Source organism: Diadema setosum, chromosome 7 (assembly GCF_964275005.1).
Source record: "Diadema setosum chromosome 7, eeDiaSeto1, whole genome shotgun sequence".
NCBI lineage: Eukaryota > Metazoa > Echinodermata > Echinoidea > Diadematoida > Diadematidae > Diadema > Diadema setosum.
The window spans coordinates 12,019,006-12,038,352 of NC_092691.1; the positions used below are offsets into that span (position 1 = coordinate 12,019,006).

Sequence of the window (19,347 nt, forward strand, 5' to 3'; positions counted from 1 at the left end):
AATCAGTGACCAAGAGAATCCAGTACATTACATGTATCAATATTATGTTTTTGTATATTATAAAGTTGTCAATGGACTGACCCCAACGTATTTGAAATCTTTAATAACAAAACGAAATCTTTCTTTTTAAAAAAAACTAGATGTGCAATTAGCTGTCTTCTCAATATTAATCTTCCTGGAATTGAATATTACAATAAATCTTCATCATCATGGATGTAAACTTTGGAATAATTTACCAGATTTCATTCGAAACGCCACCTCTTTAACTCATTCAAACGGCATTGCAAATTGCTCAGTTTAATTGATAGATTTTAGACATCATTAAATTTTGATAGCATGGGTGTGTATGTTTGTGTGTAGGTATGTGTGCATGTGGGTGTGTGTGTGCGTGTGTGTGCATGTATGTGTGTGTGTGTGTGTGTGTGTGTCTGGGCGGGAGCTGGTGTACTGGTGTGGCGGTGAAAGTGTGTGTGTGTGGGCGCGTGTGTGTGAGAGAGGTTTTTTACTTTACTATTATTTTTTCATCTTCCGGACTTGATTGTATTTCATTTTTTGTTTTTGTTTCATTGGCTTGTGTACAACCCTTTCTCGTACCACGTACGCTCTTAGTATGGACTTATTATATCTTGTGTTTGTGTTTCCTCTTTGTTACCGTGTTTGTAAGTTTGTGTTTTTTACTCAAATTGTATTTTGTATATGATGCAGGGCCCCTTGGCAGAGCAGTTCCGCGTGAGCTGAAAGGGCTACCCTGCTGAAAGAAAACGGAATAAATAGATAAATAAATACATTGCGTGCAGCAGAGGATTATCGTGGCTGTCTTCAGTCAAACATCAAGAACCCTGTATTTGACGAGAATGATGCCGGGCAGGAGCGATTTGACAAGTAGCGCGATATTTGATAAGACGCCCCTAAATAAGATACATAGTAGCTAGTAAAATGCAAACGTTCGTATGTAGGTGCAGGTGTGACAGTAGCAAAAGGCTGATTATTGATTTTCTGCAGCACCACTGTGCTTTGCGTGGTACATGCGGGCCGTGGATTGGTGGCTTTTCCCCCAGAATACTCTTGCCATTTTTAAGATGATACGGAGTCATCGTTGATCGAGGAAATTCCGAACAGTTTTCTTTCTGTTGAACAGCAACGGTGCAAATACCCGTAGATAAGGAAGAAGTACAATTCCACTTGCGACTACACTCAAGTTCAACAGTACTTTACAAGTCGGAAGCGTTCGAAAAATTTATTTCATCTTTGACATTCTGACGAGTGTTTGTTTCCAAGTGGTCGTCTTAAATACGGAGAATAGGGAGTTTTAGTTTTGCGGAGCGGACGTTTGAGGCGACGCTTGCGTTGGACTCAAAAGTATCTTTTTGAGGTGACGCCTCAAAAGTAGCTGAAAATCGCTTTAGATTACGCTAGGACGCAACCTACAATAAAATAAAATGGCGCCCCCGTATGATCCTGTGCATGAAGTAGCTCTCTACGTCGTGAATTAAGCGGACGTAAAAATAGCCCAGAACGCGAGGTGAAAACTCAGACGACACGAGCTATAAATAGATCGACTTTGATACGCGATTCTGCGCATGCTCAGAACATTCTTTTTTTTCCTCTGAACGTCCCCGTCGCGAAAATCTAAAGCCCCCTAATAGCTACATTTTCATGAATTTTGAGAGCAATATGATTTTAGCTATCATTTGACTGTACTTCAGTGTGTAAAGAACACCAACGAAACGAAAGGTTGTGTCTTAAAACGGGACGTGCTTTGACAAGGTTATGAAAATAATCGTCCTGTACTTGTGTTCGTGAAACGGTGCTGGTCGTCACGACTGCAAACATGCCGGTTTCTTGATTTTATGCCATCAGCACGGAAGTCTCCCATCTTTCATCACGTTTCCTTTGTTCGACGAGGAATATAAAACGAGAAGAGATAATTATAGTTATTGTAGCTTTTCGAAAGGGTTATGATAAATTAAAGCACTTATGAGTGACCACTTCCGTGTTGAATGAGGTGGATCGCTGTTACTAGATTGTAAAGCATGACTTTCACATTGTGTATATGTATACTTTTTTAGTGTTGACGCCAATTTAAGAGTTGTGACGGCATGTCATCATCACTATATATCTAATTTGCATGGAATGTGTAGCTTATAATTCTGTTTGATGAAAGAATTCGAAATTAAAAAAAAAAACACTTTTTTTGCGGCCCATTTTAACGAAGTAGATTGGCAGGTCTATATTTCTTTTTGCTCATGGGTCAACATGAATGTTGAGTGGAGTTTGCTTTCATGTTTTGTTTTATTTTTTCCCGATTGGATACAAAATAATTAAGATCTATAACCAACTTACATTTACGGGAAACGATGTGATATCTGCATTATCTTTGTTAATTACAATGGAAAATACGTGGTTGATAAAAATATAATTTGAATTCGTGCTTTCTTGGGTATAGCATATTCAACTGTAAATTCTCCTTAAATGAGTACCTACAAGTGTTGTTTGTTTGTTGGTGTGATAGTTCATATATAAAACGTTGTTTAGTTTCAATGGTTCCTTCAACACCAAACAGCATTACCGCAGATCTTGTGCTTTCACTAGTTTATAAACGGTGATTCAACATTTTTGGTAATTGATTGTACTGTACAATAACGACCGAGCTTGATCATTTCTACAGCCGTTGTTGTCCCCACTATTTGTGTGTTCGACACCACGTTGTTTTGGAATTTGATACATCTTGTACTTGTCCGATAGGCATTTCCACATACTCCACGAAGAAATAGAACAAAACAAAAGAATGGCAGGGACTGTCTTGCGAAAGCCAGAGCTTCCCGGAAACCAGCGTGTTTATTCCAAAGTGTTCGAGGTGCACAAATAACGCACCAGATACAGTGTAAGCAGACAGATATTATATTCGCCACCATTGCAGATCTTCATATATGTACTTCTGTTTTTCATATTCAGATACAGTCAAAAGCCGTTGGCTTGACTGAATACCAGGCTCATCTTTCAGAGAGACATATGACACGCGAGGAAGAGAACAAGAAAGAAGGCAAAAGGTTGTTGCCCCGATCACAACAAAATACTCTACCTCCGGAAAAGAAAAGAAAAATGCCTTTCCCTTTGATCTGTTAATAAACAGATTTCAGAAGTTGAATATCTATTCAAACTTCAAAAAAAAAAAAAAAGGAAAAAAAAAGAAGAAGTGAGAAACCAATGCAATTCAATTCCTTTACTTCATGCAAGACAAAACAATATACAATGTAAGCAAGTAGGTCTTGAGACCTTTGGAGATGTACATTGTACTAGTACCCTTGCATAATTATGGTGACTTGAGGACTTTCTGATTAAAAGTGGATGAACATTCGTTAGTTATCGCTCTATATAGGAACAAAAGCTTTACAAAACTAATCAACAATAAGAAGACAACTGCACGAAATCCACAGAAGGACTGATTGCACTCTAGGGAGGTGCGGAAAGATTAACGCAAACGAGCGGGTATTATGGCACAGGAATAGTATGAGGCAATAATTATGTTCAAAGATGACATGATGATGCATGTATGAGTTGAAAATTCATCCAATCAGGTGAATTAAACTTCAAAGGAATATTCGATGTTCATAGTGGTAGGTATGCATACAACGCTGTGATTGTACATGAACCCGATGGTTGCTCATGAACATGACTTCTGAATCAATACACACCCTCCACAAACGCACGTATTGACACTAACCAGCAACTGCCATGAACAACTTCTACGACTCTGTGTTGTATTGGCCAATCATTATCATAGATAGCTGAACCATTGCATAAGTATATGGTATTTAGGGGCTTAGCATGCCTTAGTAAAAAATGTGTTGTTTTTTTCCATCGTCAAGTTCAAATGATCGTCCAACCCGTGGAGCTCCTTTCTTGTATGTATCGTTTGAACGTTACATTTCTTGATGTTCGGATTCTTGCAAGACCTGACTGGCTTCATACGATCAAGCAATTACCGTCATCTTTGAGTTGCTCGTACTTTCTTTCTGCATCAATGCCATAATTTTCAAAGCCACCGCGACAGCGCACAAAATGGAGCGGACGCCACACGGCGTCATGCTCAACGATGGATCGCGTCGGTCACTGTAATAGGCCAATTAAATGACGACCTCGGTCACTGTAATGGACCAAATACTAGTAAATGGCGACCACGTGTAGTGATTGCGTGAGTGTGATGTACTTTCGCACCTGGGTGCGTCTGACCTCGTTTCCCCTACCTTTCCTGTGTTCATGTATTTATAAAAAAAAAAAAAAAAAAAAAAAAAAAAAAAAAAAAAACAAACATTAGTCTTTATAACTGACTCACACTCCCCCACACCAAGGCACAAACGGCCACGGCTCTTGCATCAACTGCAGCAGATGTTTAAAATGTCAGCCGTTCTGTTGCCGTATTTCTGCGAACCATCAACCTTTATCAACCCATACTCATAGATTGCCATACACACGCGCGCGCACACACACACACACACACACACACACAAACATACATGCGATGTACGTAAAATGATCGCTTAAATTCTCATAGGTTTACATTAACAACAACAACGAACTTCATGTATGTCGAAAGTTATGAAACTGGCATAATAATGCCAGTTTCATAGCGATGTGATTTTGATATATCATATCGCTGTGAAACACTGAGTGCATGTGATGGTCAACAATACGGCTAAAACCCTCTGTGACTATTTTCCGATGAACATTATTTCATCGTGCAATTAAATTTCATTAAACTGTTTGTAAGTAGTCCCACGAACAGTCCTATAATGTTCAGCTCATGACGAGAAATTTATGTTATTATGGGTGTATCATACTGTCTTGATATCGTCACAATCAATGAAGAAAATGTCACAGTCTCTCTCTCTCTCCCTCTCTCAGTGCATGACACGTATTAAATAAGACAGGCTCGTTGATGCCTGTCCTTACTTTTGTTACTGAAAAGAGCAACTGTTACAAAAGAAGAAAAAGAGAAAAAAAAAAAAACTGCAGCCGACTTTGTCGCGGGATGTCGATCATCTGTGTGACAGAGCGACATTAGTAGACAATTTGTGATTGATACATGTGATATAATAGAGGTGTGGAAACCCGTTGATTGCAGAACACGAAGTAAAGTGCTTAAGGGTTCAGGCGGGGTGACTTTTACCACCTTTAAGCCGAATTATTGCTTGCTTGTCAGTTGCATCAGGTGTATTTTAGCCTCATTACCCCTCGCATGCTCGCTGGTTTGCATCGAGATAGTGCCGGCTGTCAGAATGTTTGGTCTCAATCTCGCCTGTAAGCTTTAAAAATGAATATCCTGCCCTGGGGACTATTTTCACATGCAAACTACCCGGCTTTCGGAGACAAGGGTGATTACATATTTATGTTCTCATTTTTTTTTTATTTTTTATTATTATTATTTTTTTTTTTTTGTGGTGAAAGCTAGTCGCCCACTACAAAAACAAATAAATACACTACTCAAAAACATTTGGCGAAAAAAAAAAATGTGGCTTTCTCAGAAGCCGTGCCACGGAATATAGGAGTCATATTTTACAATAAAAACCAAACAAACAAAGATCAAACTCTTAAATGGCATAGTAGATGTCTTTCTTGTGTGTATATTGTGTATAATAATAATAAATGGCGGACAGCTCTGTGCGGGACGCATCGAATACCCCGAAGTACTCGAGCCTGCAACTGATTATTTACAAGCGCCGTGAAAATGATACCGATATAATGTCAGCATCATCCATGTTGCACAACTCCGTGTTATTTTGAGTCGTTTGAGTCACAGTCTTTACAAAGTTGTTGTTGCCTTAAAAAAAAAAAAAAAAAAAAAAAAACAAAAACAAAAACCAAAAAAAAAAAAAAAAAAAAAACCAAAAAAAAAAAACGTTCTTGTCTTTGTTGAAGTCGCATTGTAACGTTACGTGGTAACTGATGTGATTTTGTGCGATCCAGCGAACATCCAACTCAGTCCCCTTTGCTCACGCTTCTATCTCCCTTTCTGTTTTCCTCTTTCTTTGTCAGTGCTTCGAGGCGAGTGATTGGATAGATGATACGGGAGTAGGAACTTATGTGCTCAAAGCCACGCGGTTATTCACCGCGTAATATCCGGTGAAAACAGGCTATCTCTGAGCCAAGTTACAGCCAAGACCTCGTGCACGTGTGGCATCAACAGGGATTCAATATCATTGGGGGGGGGGGGGGGGATTACAGCTGGAGCTCTGATTTGTCCATGAATGTTGCCTACATGCGATCATAACCAAGACTCTTATGGAGGGCCATTTGATCCATAAACATACAACTGCACGGATGAATGGTTTTCAGTTAACAAATCAAGATGCAAGGAATTACTTCCCTTCCTTTATGTGCGACACACGGACGGCAGTGGCATAAAATCGTCCTCTGCTTAGTGTGGCGTGTTTGGAACCCACACCGAAAACTGAAATCGCCATGTCATCCATATTGCTCCGCTACATGACTTTATTCTTTATGTAAAGGATAGCATAGATGAGAATGAATCATTTGGTTCAAGTTATATCTACTCAAAACCGAGATTTTTTTTTTTTCTGCGTTTAGTTTGTCACCCTCATTTCTAGTGGACCCTAACCAGACTGCTATCGCGCGGCTAAATGTGAACGCCGTGTCAGTGTACCTCATTACTAGATGCATGTTCCCTCTATTATGTACAGCAAATTATGTAGACGAATTTACAACATTGCAAACTACAAATTCAAACTTAATTTGGTTTGTCTTCTTGGCATTATTCGATTCTAGGTGAAGCGCTTGGGATGGATACATGTTCCACGTACACAATTTTGTGATTAAAAACACAGCAATTTGCATTGTATCCTAGGAAGGGTGGTTATAACATTTACGTTATGTAATATTGCAAATTTCGTTTACTGTATATATGAGTGCCGTGATTTCGTATTTCTTGTTTTATTGACAATTTTGATTGATCTTTTTTTTTTTTGTGCTAGGGAGTGACACAAGAGGGTGACATGACTCCTGATATTAAGTAGGAAAGAATCTACTTTTCTGTGCCCTGGCCCATCTGCTACTCCTTTATTCCTTCATTCATGCATGTACAGTGCAATATGTATTGCAATTGTATGACCAAATAAATAAATAGAGAAATAAATGGTAATGATGGGTATGTGTGCAGTACAACAAAATGATTAGTTGGTTTAGTCCATCCTGACTGGTTTTAACTCTATCTGTACTTAGACGAAGTGTACAAAGTTTCCTAAATACTGATTGGTTAAGACGATACCCCCATTCGTCGACACGCCGCACAGAGACATCATTATTTTCTTGCATCTCTCCTGATTTCGTTGAAACCTTACAACTATACATCCATGCCGCTAGGAAGAATGGATACATAGTGGTTGTAGTTTTTGGTATCCCGATTGGTCAACCAACCAGGCGTCCGTGCATCATGGAGGGATGGATGTACAGTTTTCTGCACCCCGATTGATTGAAACCCTTCTGGCAGGTGTCTGGCCAACAATTGTTGATTTATACACATGTATTAAATAATGCGTAAATATATGTTCAATATAGTCCATGTAATGATTATTTTGCCGTTCATGTATTCTCGGGCTCTGCAGTATCTAGCACGGTTGCATATTTTCAAGTGACATGGTTGCATGCTTATACGGTTTGCGTGTTCTGATTGGTTAACCAACCTTATGTAATCCATCCCACATACAGTACACCTGCATAGTCATATATTTTTTATGGTTTCAACGGCTCACCATAGACTCCCAGCAATGCTCCAATTGGACTGCTCCTCTGAACATTACCTGAACTGATCATCACAAGCAGCAGCAGCACACCCTTTTCTAGAAGTCATTTCCACAAGGATATTTAACTGTAGGATATTCATTGCCGATACGTACTTGTAGTACCAATAACGTATGTCGTTGCAATATGAATCCTGTTATATTCTTGAAGATTTAATGACAGTAATTGTGGTATTTGTAATAAGTTTCGGTCTAGACTGTTAGATAACATTTTCCAGTTAAGTTGTACTTTTTTAGTTGTAACATATACCATTACTTTCCGTTGCCACTTCCTTACCGTATACCCTCTCTCTGTTCCTGGCTCTTTTTCTGACGAAAAGCCAGTGGGATGTTTAGAGAAAATTGCTAACTTTTGCCTTTATAGCTTCGTAAAGGGTTTGAACAAAATCGTGGTGAAAGGTAACGTGAACATTTCGTCTTCGTCTATCTGGTTCCTCCCTCAGTCGCCATTATATTAGCTGACCCCCCCCCCCCCCCTTCACGCATTTCCAAAGCATTTTCACATTCTGTATTCACTTATCTATTTATCTAAGAATGCTATGTCATAGTTGTTCTCACTTGGACTTCAAATTTTATCATGCCGTCAGCCCTATATACGCATTTCACAATCAGCAATTGTGCCCCGTGACTAGAAACATTTGCAGTGGGATACGAAACTAGAGATCGCTAGATGCGATACAGTATGTGGCCCATAAAGTTCATGAATGCCCAGTGGGTCAATCATGTATAAGTGCGAAGAGCATCGAGGCATCAATCAGTGGTCGAGATTCAAGCTACCACCATGGAGTTACTAAAATAGTGTAGGGGCTCCATGCTATCGCCACTCCCGTGGCGCCCATATTCAGTGAACCAGTTTTCCCTTGTGGCAGTCTGTGTTGTCGCGAAGGAAGTGCAAAAGGGTGCCCTACTTTCAACGATGACATTCATCACCCTCCTTTAAGTTTGTTTTTCACGCTCGCGCTTGATGTGCAAGGCACTTGAGATAATATCTATACAAAATGTATCTACAGACACGCAAATACAGGTGCAAGATTGACACTTTGCAAACTGGTGAAGAACAGTGGCAACTTACGATAACAGCTGTTGACGTGGGGTTGGGTGGGATCAGTCAAATGGAAAACAGATACAGGAGAGTAAGTTTGATATGATTTCGCCTTTAAAGTGCTGGGAATCTCTGGTCTCTTATTTTGATCGTGAATTTAAAGTGTGCTGAAAAAGGACACATAATGTTTATTAAAGGAAAGTAGCTATACTGCAACGATGGGAACCTGGCAGAGACAAACAGACCCAGAAAACAAGTTAATGAGTTCGGCGATTGATGAGGTTAAACCTTCCGTCTGTGGCAAAACGTCGCTTAACACTTTGGACAGATCGCTCTGAAACCTGATTTTAGCGCCTTATTTCTGTCCTTCGAAGTGTGTAGTGACCAAGTTGAAGTAGGTTTATCACTGAGGTTGTGGGAACTTGGTAGGGCCCTACAAACTCTACTGCACATGTAGGCTTAGCCGTTATGCCGAGGCACACAAAAGGGCGATAACCTGTCCATTAACGCACATTACTGTTTCCAAGTAGCCCTTGCGTTGCGGCGACGTTTTCGGCGACAAAGATATCCCTTTCACCATTCTATTTGTTGTCTTTCTTTCCTCTGATTTTTTTTTATTACGAAATTGTCATGTTCGATCAATACACTTTTCAGTTTGTAAGTGTGTGTGTGTGTGTGTGTGTGTGTTGTGTTTGATGCGTCGATCGTCCCCTGGTTTTAATCCGAGTTAGTTGAATTTTCCAGTTTTTTTTTCTTCACACCCCCAACACACACACACGCACGCGCGCACGCACACACCCACACATATTAGTCCTATGTTTATATTATGTATCACACACACCAACTGTACATGTAATTCATTCTTTATTGCGTTTCCAGCGAGAGAATATGAATTCCGACAGCCGTATTCTCCTGGGGACACCTCCAGACCGCATCGGACACGGGACATTCCTCCACACTGAAGTTGGAGGTCAGCAAGAACTAGTGGATATCGTGGAACGGCACCGGATTCCAATTGGTAAGAGCAATAATAATTCCCTGAAAGGTGACGAGATGGTTCAGTCTGCAGCATGTCATTCCTGCAATCACATTGCTGGGGTTCGAGTCCTGTGGAGTCTAGCTGAGCGATGTTGCAGTGATAATAATTTCAGTAATAATAATAATATTTACAACTTGTGATTCTGAACGATTGCAACTGAGGAATATTCGTAAAACAGCATCGTAAGACAGCTATTGGTAGGCTCCCTGTATAAATTACTAAGTCTGTCTCGCTGAATTATATAAATCCGTCTTTTTCTAACATCCCAGGTTTATCTTAAATTTGTGAGTTGTTTTGTAAATTTGACATAATGTCATAGAGCAAAATGGGGAAAAAAAAAAGAATCCGTTTCCATTCTAAATAAAGTGGCATTCAAGTTATATTCGGGTAATTATTCTTCCTAGTACACAATTAGAGAAGCACGTATACATACACATTTGATTTATGCTCTTGGCCTAGTACAGGAGGATGTGTGGATACAACACACACACACACACACACACACGCACACACACACACGTACAAACACACTTTATTATAATATGCTGATACGCAGTTATCATTTTCAGTTGTGTAATTACGGATTCCTTCCGCCGTGTATGTATACATGCAGTGTAAGTTCGTCTCTAGAGAACGATACAAGATCGAATCCCATCTGCATTTTTGCCCACGTGTGCAGAAATGTGCCTCACGTCGAACTTCATTGGTGGGACCGTCCCCGTGCTGGAGAATCATCATCTCCGCTTCTGGCATCGGAAAAGTCATCCATGTGTGATTTGCGTAAGTCCTTTGATGGTGAACCTCTCGTGTAGTGTGGCGGTGTACTTGATAATGCGATCTCTTAAGTTTGGAACGGAATGATCAAGGGATAAAGCTCAGGAACTCATTCCTCTGGAATCCTCGAGTGGGATGTCGTCGTAAAGCTGTTTACCAAAGGACATCACGTTATATTAGAACAAGGAAAGATGCATGTGTGTGCGAGAGTGTGTATGTTAGTTAAAGATATTTGGAAGTAGATATGAAGATCGATTTCGCTTGTTTTGTGGGTATACATTGTTGCTTCTCAAAGATAAGAAAGCACGTCAAAGCCAAAGAAAATAATCTATTTTTTAATAGTGTAAATATCATGCTTGATTTTTTTTTCTTTTGCACGTCTTCTTTTATGAAGCACATAACTTCCATATTAACTCATTTTTCTGATATCGATGGTTATTGTCCCCGCCGAACGAGTTCGAGCAGGGGACTATGAAACGGGCTCCGTACGTGTGTGTGTCCGTGTGTGTGTCCGTCCGTGTGTCCGTGTGTCCGTGCGTCAGTGTGTGATCAAAATGTTCAATTTGCTCTGTCATTTATGAGCCAATTTTGATTCTGTTTGCTTTATATGATAGCACTACATGGGAGCTTTGAAACTTCTACACAGAATTTCAGTTGTGACCTTTGACGTTGACCTTTGACCTATATTGTACATTTTGCTTCAAACTGCTACTCCTTCGCCATTTCTAACCCGATTTCGATTCCGTTTGCTTTATGTGATGGCACTAGGTGAGGGCTTCAAAACTTCTACACAGAATTTTGACCCTTGACTTCTTTGACCTTTGACCTTGATTTTTTACCTATATTGTACATTTTACTACAAAATGCTACTCCTTCGCCATTTCTAACCCGATTTCGATTCCGTTTGCTTTATGTGATGGCACTAGGTAAGGGCTTCAAAACTTCTACACAGAATTTTGACCTTTGACTTCTTTGACCTTTGACCTTGATTTTTTACCTATATTGTACATTGGGTACAAAATGCTACTCCTTTGCCATTTCTAACCCGAATTCGATTCCGTTTGCTTTATGTGATGGCACTAGGTGAGGGCTTCAAAACTTCTACACAGAATTTTGACCTTTGACTTCTTTGACCTTTGACCTTGATTTTTGACCTACAGTATATTGTACATTGGCTACAAAATGCTACTCCTTCGCCATTTCTAACCCGATTTTGATTCCGTTTGCTTTTTTTTGTGATGGCACTAGGTGAGGGCTTCAGAACTTCTACACAGAATTTTGACCTTTGACTTCTTTGACCTTTGACCTTGATTTTTTACCGATATTGTACATTTTGCTACTAAATGCTACTTCCGGCGGAGACATATTTTACGCACCGCGTAATTTCTACTTTTCCTTGTATATAAATACATGTATTGATATTCCACTGGTATCATGGGCAAAGCATTATTGGTTAACGAATTCAGTAATCACTGTATTATACACACAGGTCAGTTACAAAGAGAGACTCGATGCAATGCTTATTGTAGGACTGACCCAGTGGTGCCACAATGGCCAAAATTACGTACTTAGAATGTGTGTTAAATCATGTTGCACGTCAGACTGTTTAAATTTAAAATGTTTTGTTTCACTTCCATTTAAGACTCGGGTCCTGTGGCGTATAAACGAAAAGAAACGTCTGTCTGTGGCCACTTACATGATTATGTTGAAAGGCTCTTAATGCACCAAGATGACGAACTCGTGCGAAATTGTATGGCGTCATTTTGAAAGCTATATAAAGAAAATATTGTCATTTTTCTGAGGACGAAGCACTTCCGCTTTGCCAGTCGTATAAATATAACAGTGAATTAGCGCTCTCACCAAGGCTGAACAGTGACAAACACTCGGGAAGATGGCAAGAATGATTGTATGTATTCAGAGTGCCGTCTCTGCTTGATGTTGGAATATCCTGGAAGGCAGACAGAGCCTTCCAGAAGCCTGCTTTAACTGAAGTGTGCATTGAACACTATTGTCGCTTTTATTATGTGATTGTACTATTTATCTCTGATTTCGGAAATATTTCATAACGCTCTTTGTTAACTTCTTATAATATTTGTATCCTAGGTGTATTTCTGTTAAGCGACATTGGCATGATAGTAATTGTTGTGCAAGTCAACTTATTACCCAGCCAATGTTCTGTTGTTGTCATCGTATAGCTGCGAGTGTAGAACTTGTTTCAATGGTGCATTTATTTGCAAGGAAAGTTCCATTACTGTTAGTTCCGTTTTATAAGACACGGCTAATTTCATTTTGGAAGGCTCTTATTGCGCAAAGATATGTGGAATGAGACCGTCATCTATCCTGCGGAAAATGCGTATTTCTGTTCTGAGCTGACTTTGCGCGTCTAACACGCGGCAGATAGATAATTAGCAAAGTAGCGCCAGTAAAAACAAGTTTACAATTTAATGGGAAATTGTGTTGCATTATTTTCTTTCGCCAGACCGATGACAAGGGCGTGTTCTCAACGACTCTTTCGGAAGAGTATCTCCTCGCTGCCACGACATTCGGCATGTCGCGGCGAGACCTGTGGTCGCTCTCAGAAGGGGCTATCGACCACGTGTTCGCTAGCGAGGAAGTCAAGGGCCTACTTCATCGTGTCTGGAAAGACGCAAGGATAAAACTTGGACGATGACTGGTAGGTGCTCTCTTCCGATTATTGTTGACGTAATCTTTGCGAATAAATCATCGTCACCTCACAAACAAGTATTACAGTTAGAGTAACGAGAAAGCAATCGGCAACTTTCCCCCAAATCAAGTTTTGCGTGCAACCTGCAGAGTGAAATGGATGCAATTCTATTCCTTCTGCTTTCTTCGTTGTATGTAGACTGTAGTACAAACTTTCAGTGAAGATTACAAAATGGAAAATGGACATTGAAAATACCGTATTTGCTTATGTTGGAAGTATAATAATGTAAACAGTAAAGAAAGGGGAAAAAAAAAACATGAAAAGGGTTAGATACACAATATCATTGGTGATAATGGTTTTTTTTTTTCCTCAACTCGCCCGATCCTAAAACCCTTTTGCTTGTTTCTCTCAATCGTCCTCCCCATTTCTTTTGTATTTCATATGTCAGCATAAAGGAAAATGTTTAGGTCTTCTATTTAAGTACTATTCGTTTTTGTTTTTGTTTTATTTTGTTGTCTGCAGAATGTTGGTCACTTCCACTCTACGCTATCGCCCAGGGATGTACAGAACTTGCGACCTTCCTCCCCACCTGAGCAATCGTCGACCACTGTACTTTCCCAAGAAAACAATTAGTATTCAGTTCTTGTCATCGATATCTGATATGTGCTGCAAATTCGCAATCCGGAAATAGTAAAGATTCAGAAAGTGCCATTGCCTAGTCTTTCGAACAAAGTTTTGCTTGGATGACTTTTCAACACCACTGCCGAGTTTGAAACCTCAAAAGATTCATGCAATGGGATGCCGGTCACTTTGGCAAAGTTAAAGTGTAATCCGTGGAGTTACAGCCGTCGACTTTGTAACCACAACACGTTACCCGAAGGTGAATGGATGTTGCGGTTAGTCCAGCTAAAGTGTTCCGTGCATACACTGTATGCATATTTATCCACTTTCTTGGCTTTCTGAGGTGAGCCACCGCCATCAACGGAATCGCGGTAAGCTTCTCTTGACCTTCCGGCTCTGCTTGAGTTGCGACCTTTGAATGTGCTCTTTAAAATAGCACAACACCGCCACCAAGAGTTACCTGGAATATTGCATGAAAAGTAAGAAATAAATGGAAGAAACGCAAGCGTAGAAAAAGGGAAAGAAGACGAAGACGACGGCAAGAAGGAAAATCAAGAGTTAGGGTAACGTCTCCGTCCATCCGATGCCGATATCGTGTCTGAAGAAGTTGACGAATCGGAAATCTCAGGGTACCTTTATTAAGCCTATCTCCGTGACCTTGTTTTAAACTGCGATGACGCTATTTTTTTTTTGCAATATGTGCGCCTTATGTTTATCAATAGCAAACACGGTTGACACTTTCATTATTACACATTGCATCATCATTATGGCTTCGTTTTTTTTTTTTTTTTTTTTGGACAATGGATACGGGAGTAAAATACAGCAGGGTTAAGCCCTGTCAACACAGTCTTGCCTGTTAACATGTCGCTGAGAACTAATTCCACATACAAGGTATTAAAAGAGTTTGTCATGCCAAGGTACACACAATGAGCATTACTTATGAAAACTTGTAATTATAACACGAAAACTGGATCATAATAACTACGATATAAAGTCAAAAGTGTATCATGATCGTATATATTCCTTAATTATGATCACGCTCAAAGAGTAATGTAAGACACAACATGAAATATATAAGATAACCATATTAGAGTGTTTCCTCCATTCACAATGTTCTAACATCACCATCACCTATCTGCTACATACTCTAACGTCATGCCTTGTGTACTAACTCTGCTGTGATTTTTTTTTTTCTAATGTCGATAATACTGTATTGACAGTGGAAATGTCATTTGCTGTGATCATATCAGTGACGTTATTGCGGCAGGGTGTGTGGGTCGGAGCATATCCGCAAAATATCCCTGGTGTGTGGTTATAACCAGTCATGTATGGGACAGGGGTATTTGAATACTGTTTCAATAACAAAAACATTATGCAGTTATCACACGGTTCTCATGTATAAAGGAAGTAATCTTTGGTGCCACACGAATGCTGTCTTCTATACAAAGATGCACGGTCGTTTCGCCCGTATACTGTACATGACGAGTCAATATAAAAACACTCATAATGTACACATTATGCCTACTTTCGTAGGCCGAAATATCCCGAAAGAAACAAGCATACATGTATTTATTCAATTGGCAGCTTTCGAGTACAAAAATAATTTAAGGCCTAAATGGATCTGTAGTTTTCAACCAGTTGGGAATACAAACTTTACATCAATTTCGCCAAGTCTTATACAGTTGTAAAGCTCTCACCACAATCAGAATACTCGACATGATATAATTATGTTCTTTCATGACACTAAGAAATACTTACATGTAAAGATTCAAGCTATCAGAAAGACGGTGACGAGGAGACATTATCAGCCAAGGCACATGCGTAGTAGTTTGTCTTAGATCTACCTCAAGTCTCCTAAGAGGAATTAGCATTCTTTTTCGGAGCTGTTTTGAAAAAAAAAAAAAAGTGTTAACATGTGTATATAAAACCAAATGTAATTATATGATTTCATACTTTTATATTCACGTACATGTATAATACACTGTATAAAAGAGATCATATCTGGACTAAGTAGAAGAGGATATTATAGGAAAGGATTACCGTACGTCTTTTGGATATGGTGAATTGAATCCCTGGGAGGTGGGCGGATTACAAATTTGTACCATTGACTTCCTCTCGTTGTGTATAGACACCATCACTTGATGCGTCAGGACAAGCTGGAGGGGTCTCATTCGGTGGTCTGGCTTCATAGAGGTTGGACTCACAGTGGAGCCATCTGCTGTAGTATCATCTTGCTCACAGTCAGTTTTGGCGGCAGGGATAAAATATGTTATCAACAGTGCCTCTGTTCAATGGATAAATACTGAAACACTCTGGCAGACAGGCTTAGAAATATGATATGGCTGAGAAAGTGCACGCGTTGATACATGATAGGATAAGTTTCTTTATTCATGAGTCGTTCTGATATCAGTATATAGTTTCATAGAGCATAAGCCTCTGTCGACAATCTCCCTGCACGAGAGATACAATTCTCGTTTTTCGGAATCTTCTGTCATAAATTCTCCAAAATAATTATACATGTAAAAGCCATCTTTCGGAGAAGACACACCTTTTATGATGCTGACACTGCAGTACTGTCGTTCTGTTGCAAAATTCTTGCCGATATAGTTACAGGCTTGCAACTAGCATCATCTTTTCTTTCTTTTTTGTCACCATATTAGAAGTTCATTAGTCTTCCAACCTTCTCTTAATTTGTAAGGAAGTCTTGCACTACACGTTCTATCAGTGCAAGCCTTATTACAAAGGGAACAACTCCTCTCAAAAGGTCATGCATAGGGTCAGGAGGTAGACACTTTGTAACTTCAGAATGTTGCAGCTCACTGAATGGGCAAGGTCTCACTTCCCGCATACTGAGGCGTTTTGCTGATTCACTTGCACAGCGTCTTTAATGTAGGCATGGACAACAGCTAGTAGTATTCTAAGAACATTTTTCAGATTCATCAAAATTTGTGGGATTTCTGATTATCCTGTTTGTTTGCTATGTAGGTCCAGCATATGCGTGCTGATGGGAAGCATGTAGAAAATCTTCCCACATTATGACGGGACTGATGGTCATCACACAGAGCTCTAATAGTACCTAATGTGGCATATTCAGTGTCATCAACAGTCCTTCTCAAACGCTCTGTTCCTGACTTCTTCTGATCAGTTATAACTGGTCCTAATTCAACTTCTTATGTTCACCCGCAAGGCGAGGTGAATGTTTCTCACTGTTGATCTTCATCATGCAATATTCTCCAGGATGCGAGCATTTTCTGTTGACTTCGTTTGATGCCAAGAAAATGTTCTACCTCAAAGTTGTCGATGTACAAGGTTTATTCTAAGGCATTCCGATTTATGTAGTATGTAATTGGCGGGGTAAAAGTAACATAGGTGTCTCTCTTCTTCTCTAGGACAACTTCAATTCTGGTTTCTCGACTTCCAGTCTCTTTTCTTTTATTTTTATAGATTGTTTTCAGTGTAATAAGTGCCCTCTGATGCTTACTCGGCTAATTAAGGGACTGTCCAATCCTGTCCATTTCCCATTTGGATCATGCGAGCTGTAGGCGATACGTTGGTATCAGTGAGAATCTTTGTGCTCCCCTTCTGTGACCAGGGCACTTCCCCTCTCCTTATTATCATTCATATATTATTGTTGGCATTATTATTGTTATTTTGGTCTTTTGCTGCTGGATGATGGATATCGATGAAATGAGCTATGCATAACTTACCAGTGGTAAGCCATTCTCTGCGAAAAAAAGGTAATTATTTAAAGATATCCATGTGTGGTGGGGGCTCTCCTTTCTTTGCAGCTTTCAGAATGCAGTTGTCGGAGTAGTTGGCGGGGTAATGGTAGCGTTGGTGTCCCTCTGTATCTCCACGTCTCGGGGACAACCTCAACACTGGTTTCTCAACTTCCAGCCTCTGATTTTTTTTTTTTCTTTTCAGTATATAAAGTGCCCTCTGATACTTTACTCACTAATTATGAGACTGTCTCATCCTGTCCATGTCCGATCCTGCGAGCTGTAGGCGATACTTGGGTATCGGTGAGAATCTTTATGCTCCCCTTATGTGACCAGATCCCCCCCCCCCCCCTCCGTTTGCTGTTGCTTTCGGTAACGGGTGAACATCAGACACGATGTATTTTGGGTGTGATGAATTGAATTCCTGGGAGGTGGGTGAACTACCATCGACTTCCTCGTTGTGTATAGACACCTGTACTTGACGCATTAGCACCAAGGGTCTCTTTTGGAGATCTTGCTTCATAGATGTTGGACTCACTGTGAAGCCATCTGCTGTAGTATCATCTTGCTCACGGTTAGTTTTGGCAACAAGGACAGAATCTGTATCATCAAACATGCCTCTGTTCAATGAATGGATACTGTAATATTTTGGTGTATCAGTGGCAGAAAGGCTTAAAGATACGACATAATTGAGAAAGTGCCCGCGTTGATAGTTGAGAGGATAAGTGTCTTTATTCATTTTTCGTTCTGATAGAGAGCATAATCGTGTGTCGACAATCTCCCTTCACGAGAGATACAATTCTAATATCTTGGAATCTTCTGGCATTAAATCTCCGGAAAAAATATAAATAAAAGCTATCATTCGGAGATGCTGACGCTGCAATTATTGTCATTCTGTTGCAAAATTATTGGTGATATACAGTGTAGCTACATGCTTGCAAGTAGCATCCTCTTTTTTTTACCATACTTGAAGCTGTTCATTCGTCTTTAAACTCCCTCTTAATTTGTAAGGAAGATTTTCACTACAACTTCTATCAGTGCAAGCCCTATCACAGAGGGAAGAACTCCTTCCAAAAGGTCATGCATAGGGTCAGGAGGTAGACACTTTGTAACGTCAGAATGTTGCAGCTCACTGAATGGGCAGGGTCTCACTTTCCTCATACTGATGTGTTTTGCTGAGTAACTTGCACAGCTTCTTAAATGTAGGCGTGGAAAACAGCTATTCTAAGCACATTTTCAGATTCGTCAAAATTTCTAAGATGTCTCCTGTTTGTTTTGCCATGCAGGACCAGCATATGCGTCTTGATGAGAAGCATGCAGAAAATCCACCCCCAGCATCACTGGGCTGACAGTCATCACACAGAACTGTAATAGTACCTAATCTGGCATATTCAGTGCCATCAATAGTCCTCAAACGCTCTGTTCCTGACTTCTTCTGATCAGTTATAACTGGTCCAATTCAACCCTCTTATGTTCACCCGCAAGGCGAGATTAATGTTTCTCAGTGTCGATCTGCATCGTGCTGCAATATTGTGCAGACTGAAAAAGATGCCAGCATTTTCTGAAGAGAGAAAGGGAGAGGTAGAGACATAGCAAGAGAGAACAAAAGAGAACATATGGCAAGAAAGCTTAAAAAACTTAACTTGCAACTTAACAATTGCAATAAAATA

The 19,347-nt window shown here is 39.9% G+C and overlaps 1 protein-coding gene across 1 annotated transcript in view; it reads left to right on the forward strand.

The window, feature by feature from the left end:
• LOC140230865 (N6-Methyl-AMP deaminase-like) overlaps positions 1 to 14,340 on the forward strand; it is a 40,775-nt gene extending 26,435 nt beyond the window's left edge. Inside the window, exons 7-10 of the mRNA XM_072311009.1 lie at positions 9,739 to 9,877; positions 10,578 to 10,678; positions 13,152 to 13,346; positions 13,860 to 14,340. Coding sequence (XP_072167110.1) covers positions 9,739 to 9,877; positions 10,578 to 10,678; positions 13,152 to 13,343 — 432 coding nt within the window. The 3' untranslated portion in view covers positions 13,344 to 13,346; positions 13,860 to 14,340. The remainder of the gene's footprint in view (positions 1 to 9,738; positions 9,878 to 10,577; positions 10,679 to 13,151; positions 13,347 to 13,859) is intronic.
• Positions 14,341 to 19,347: the final 5,007 nt, after the last annotated feature.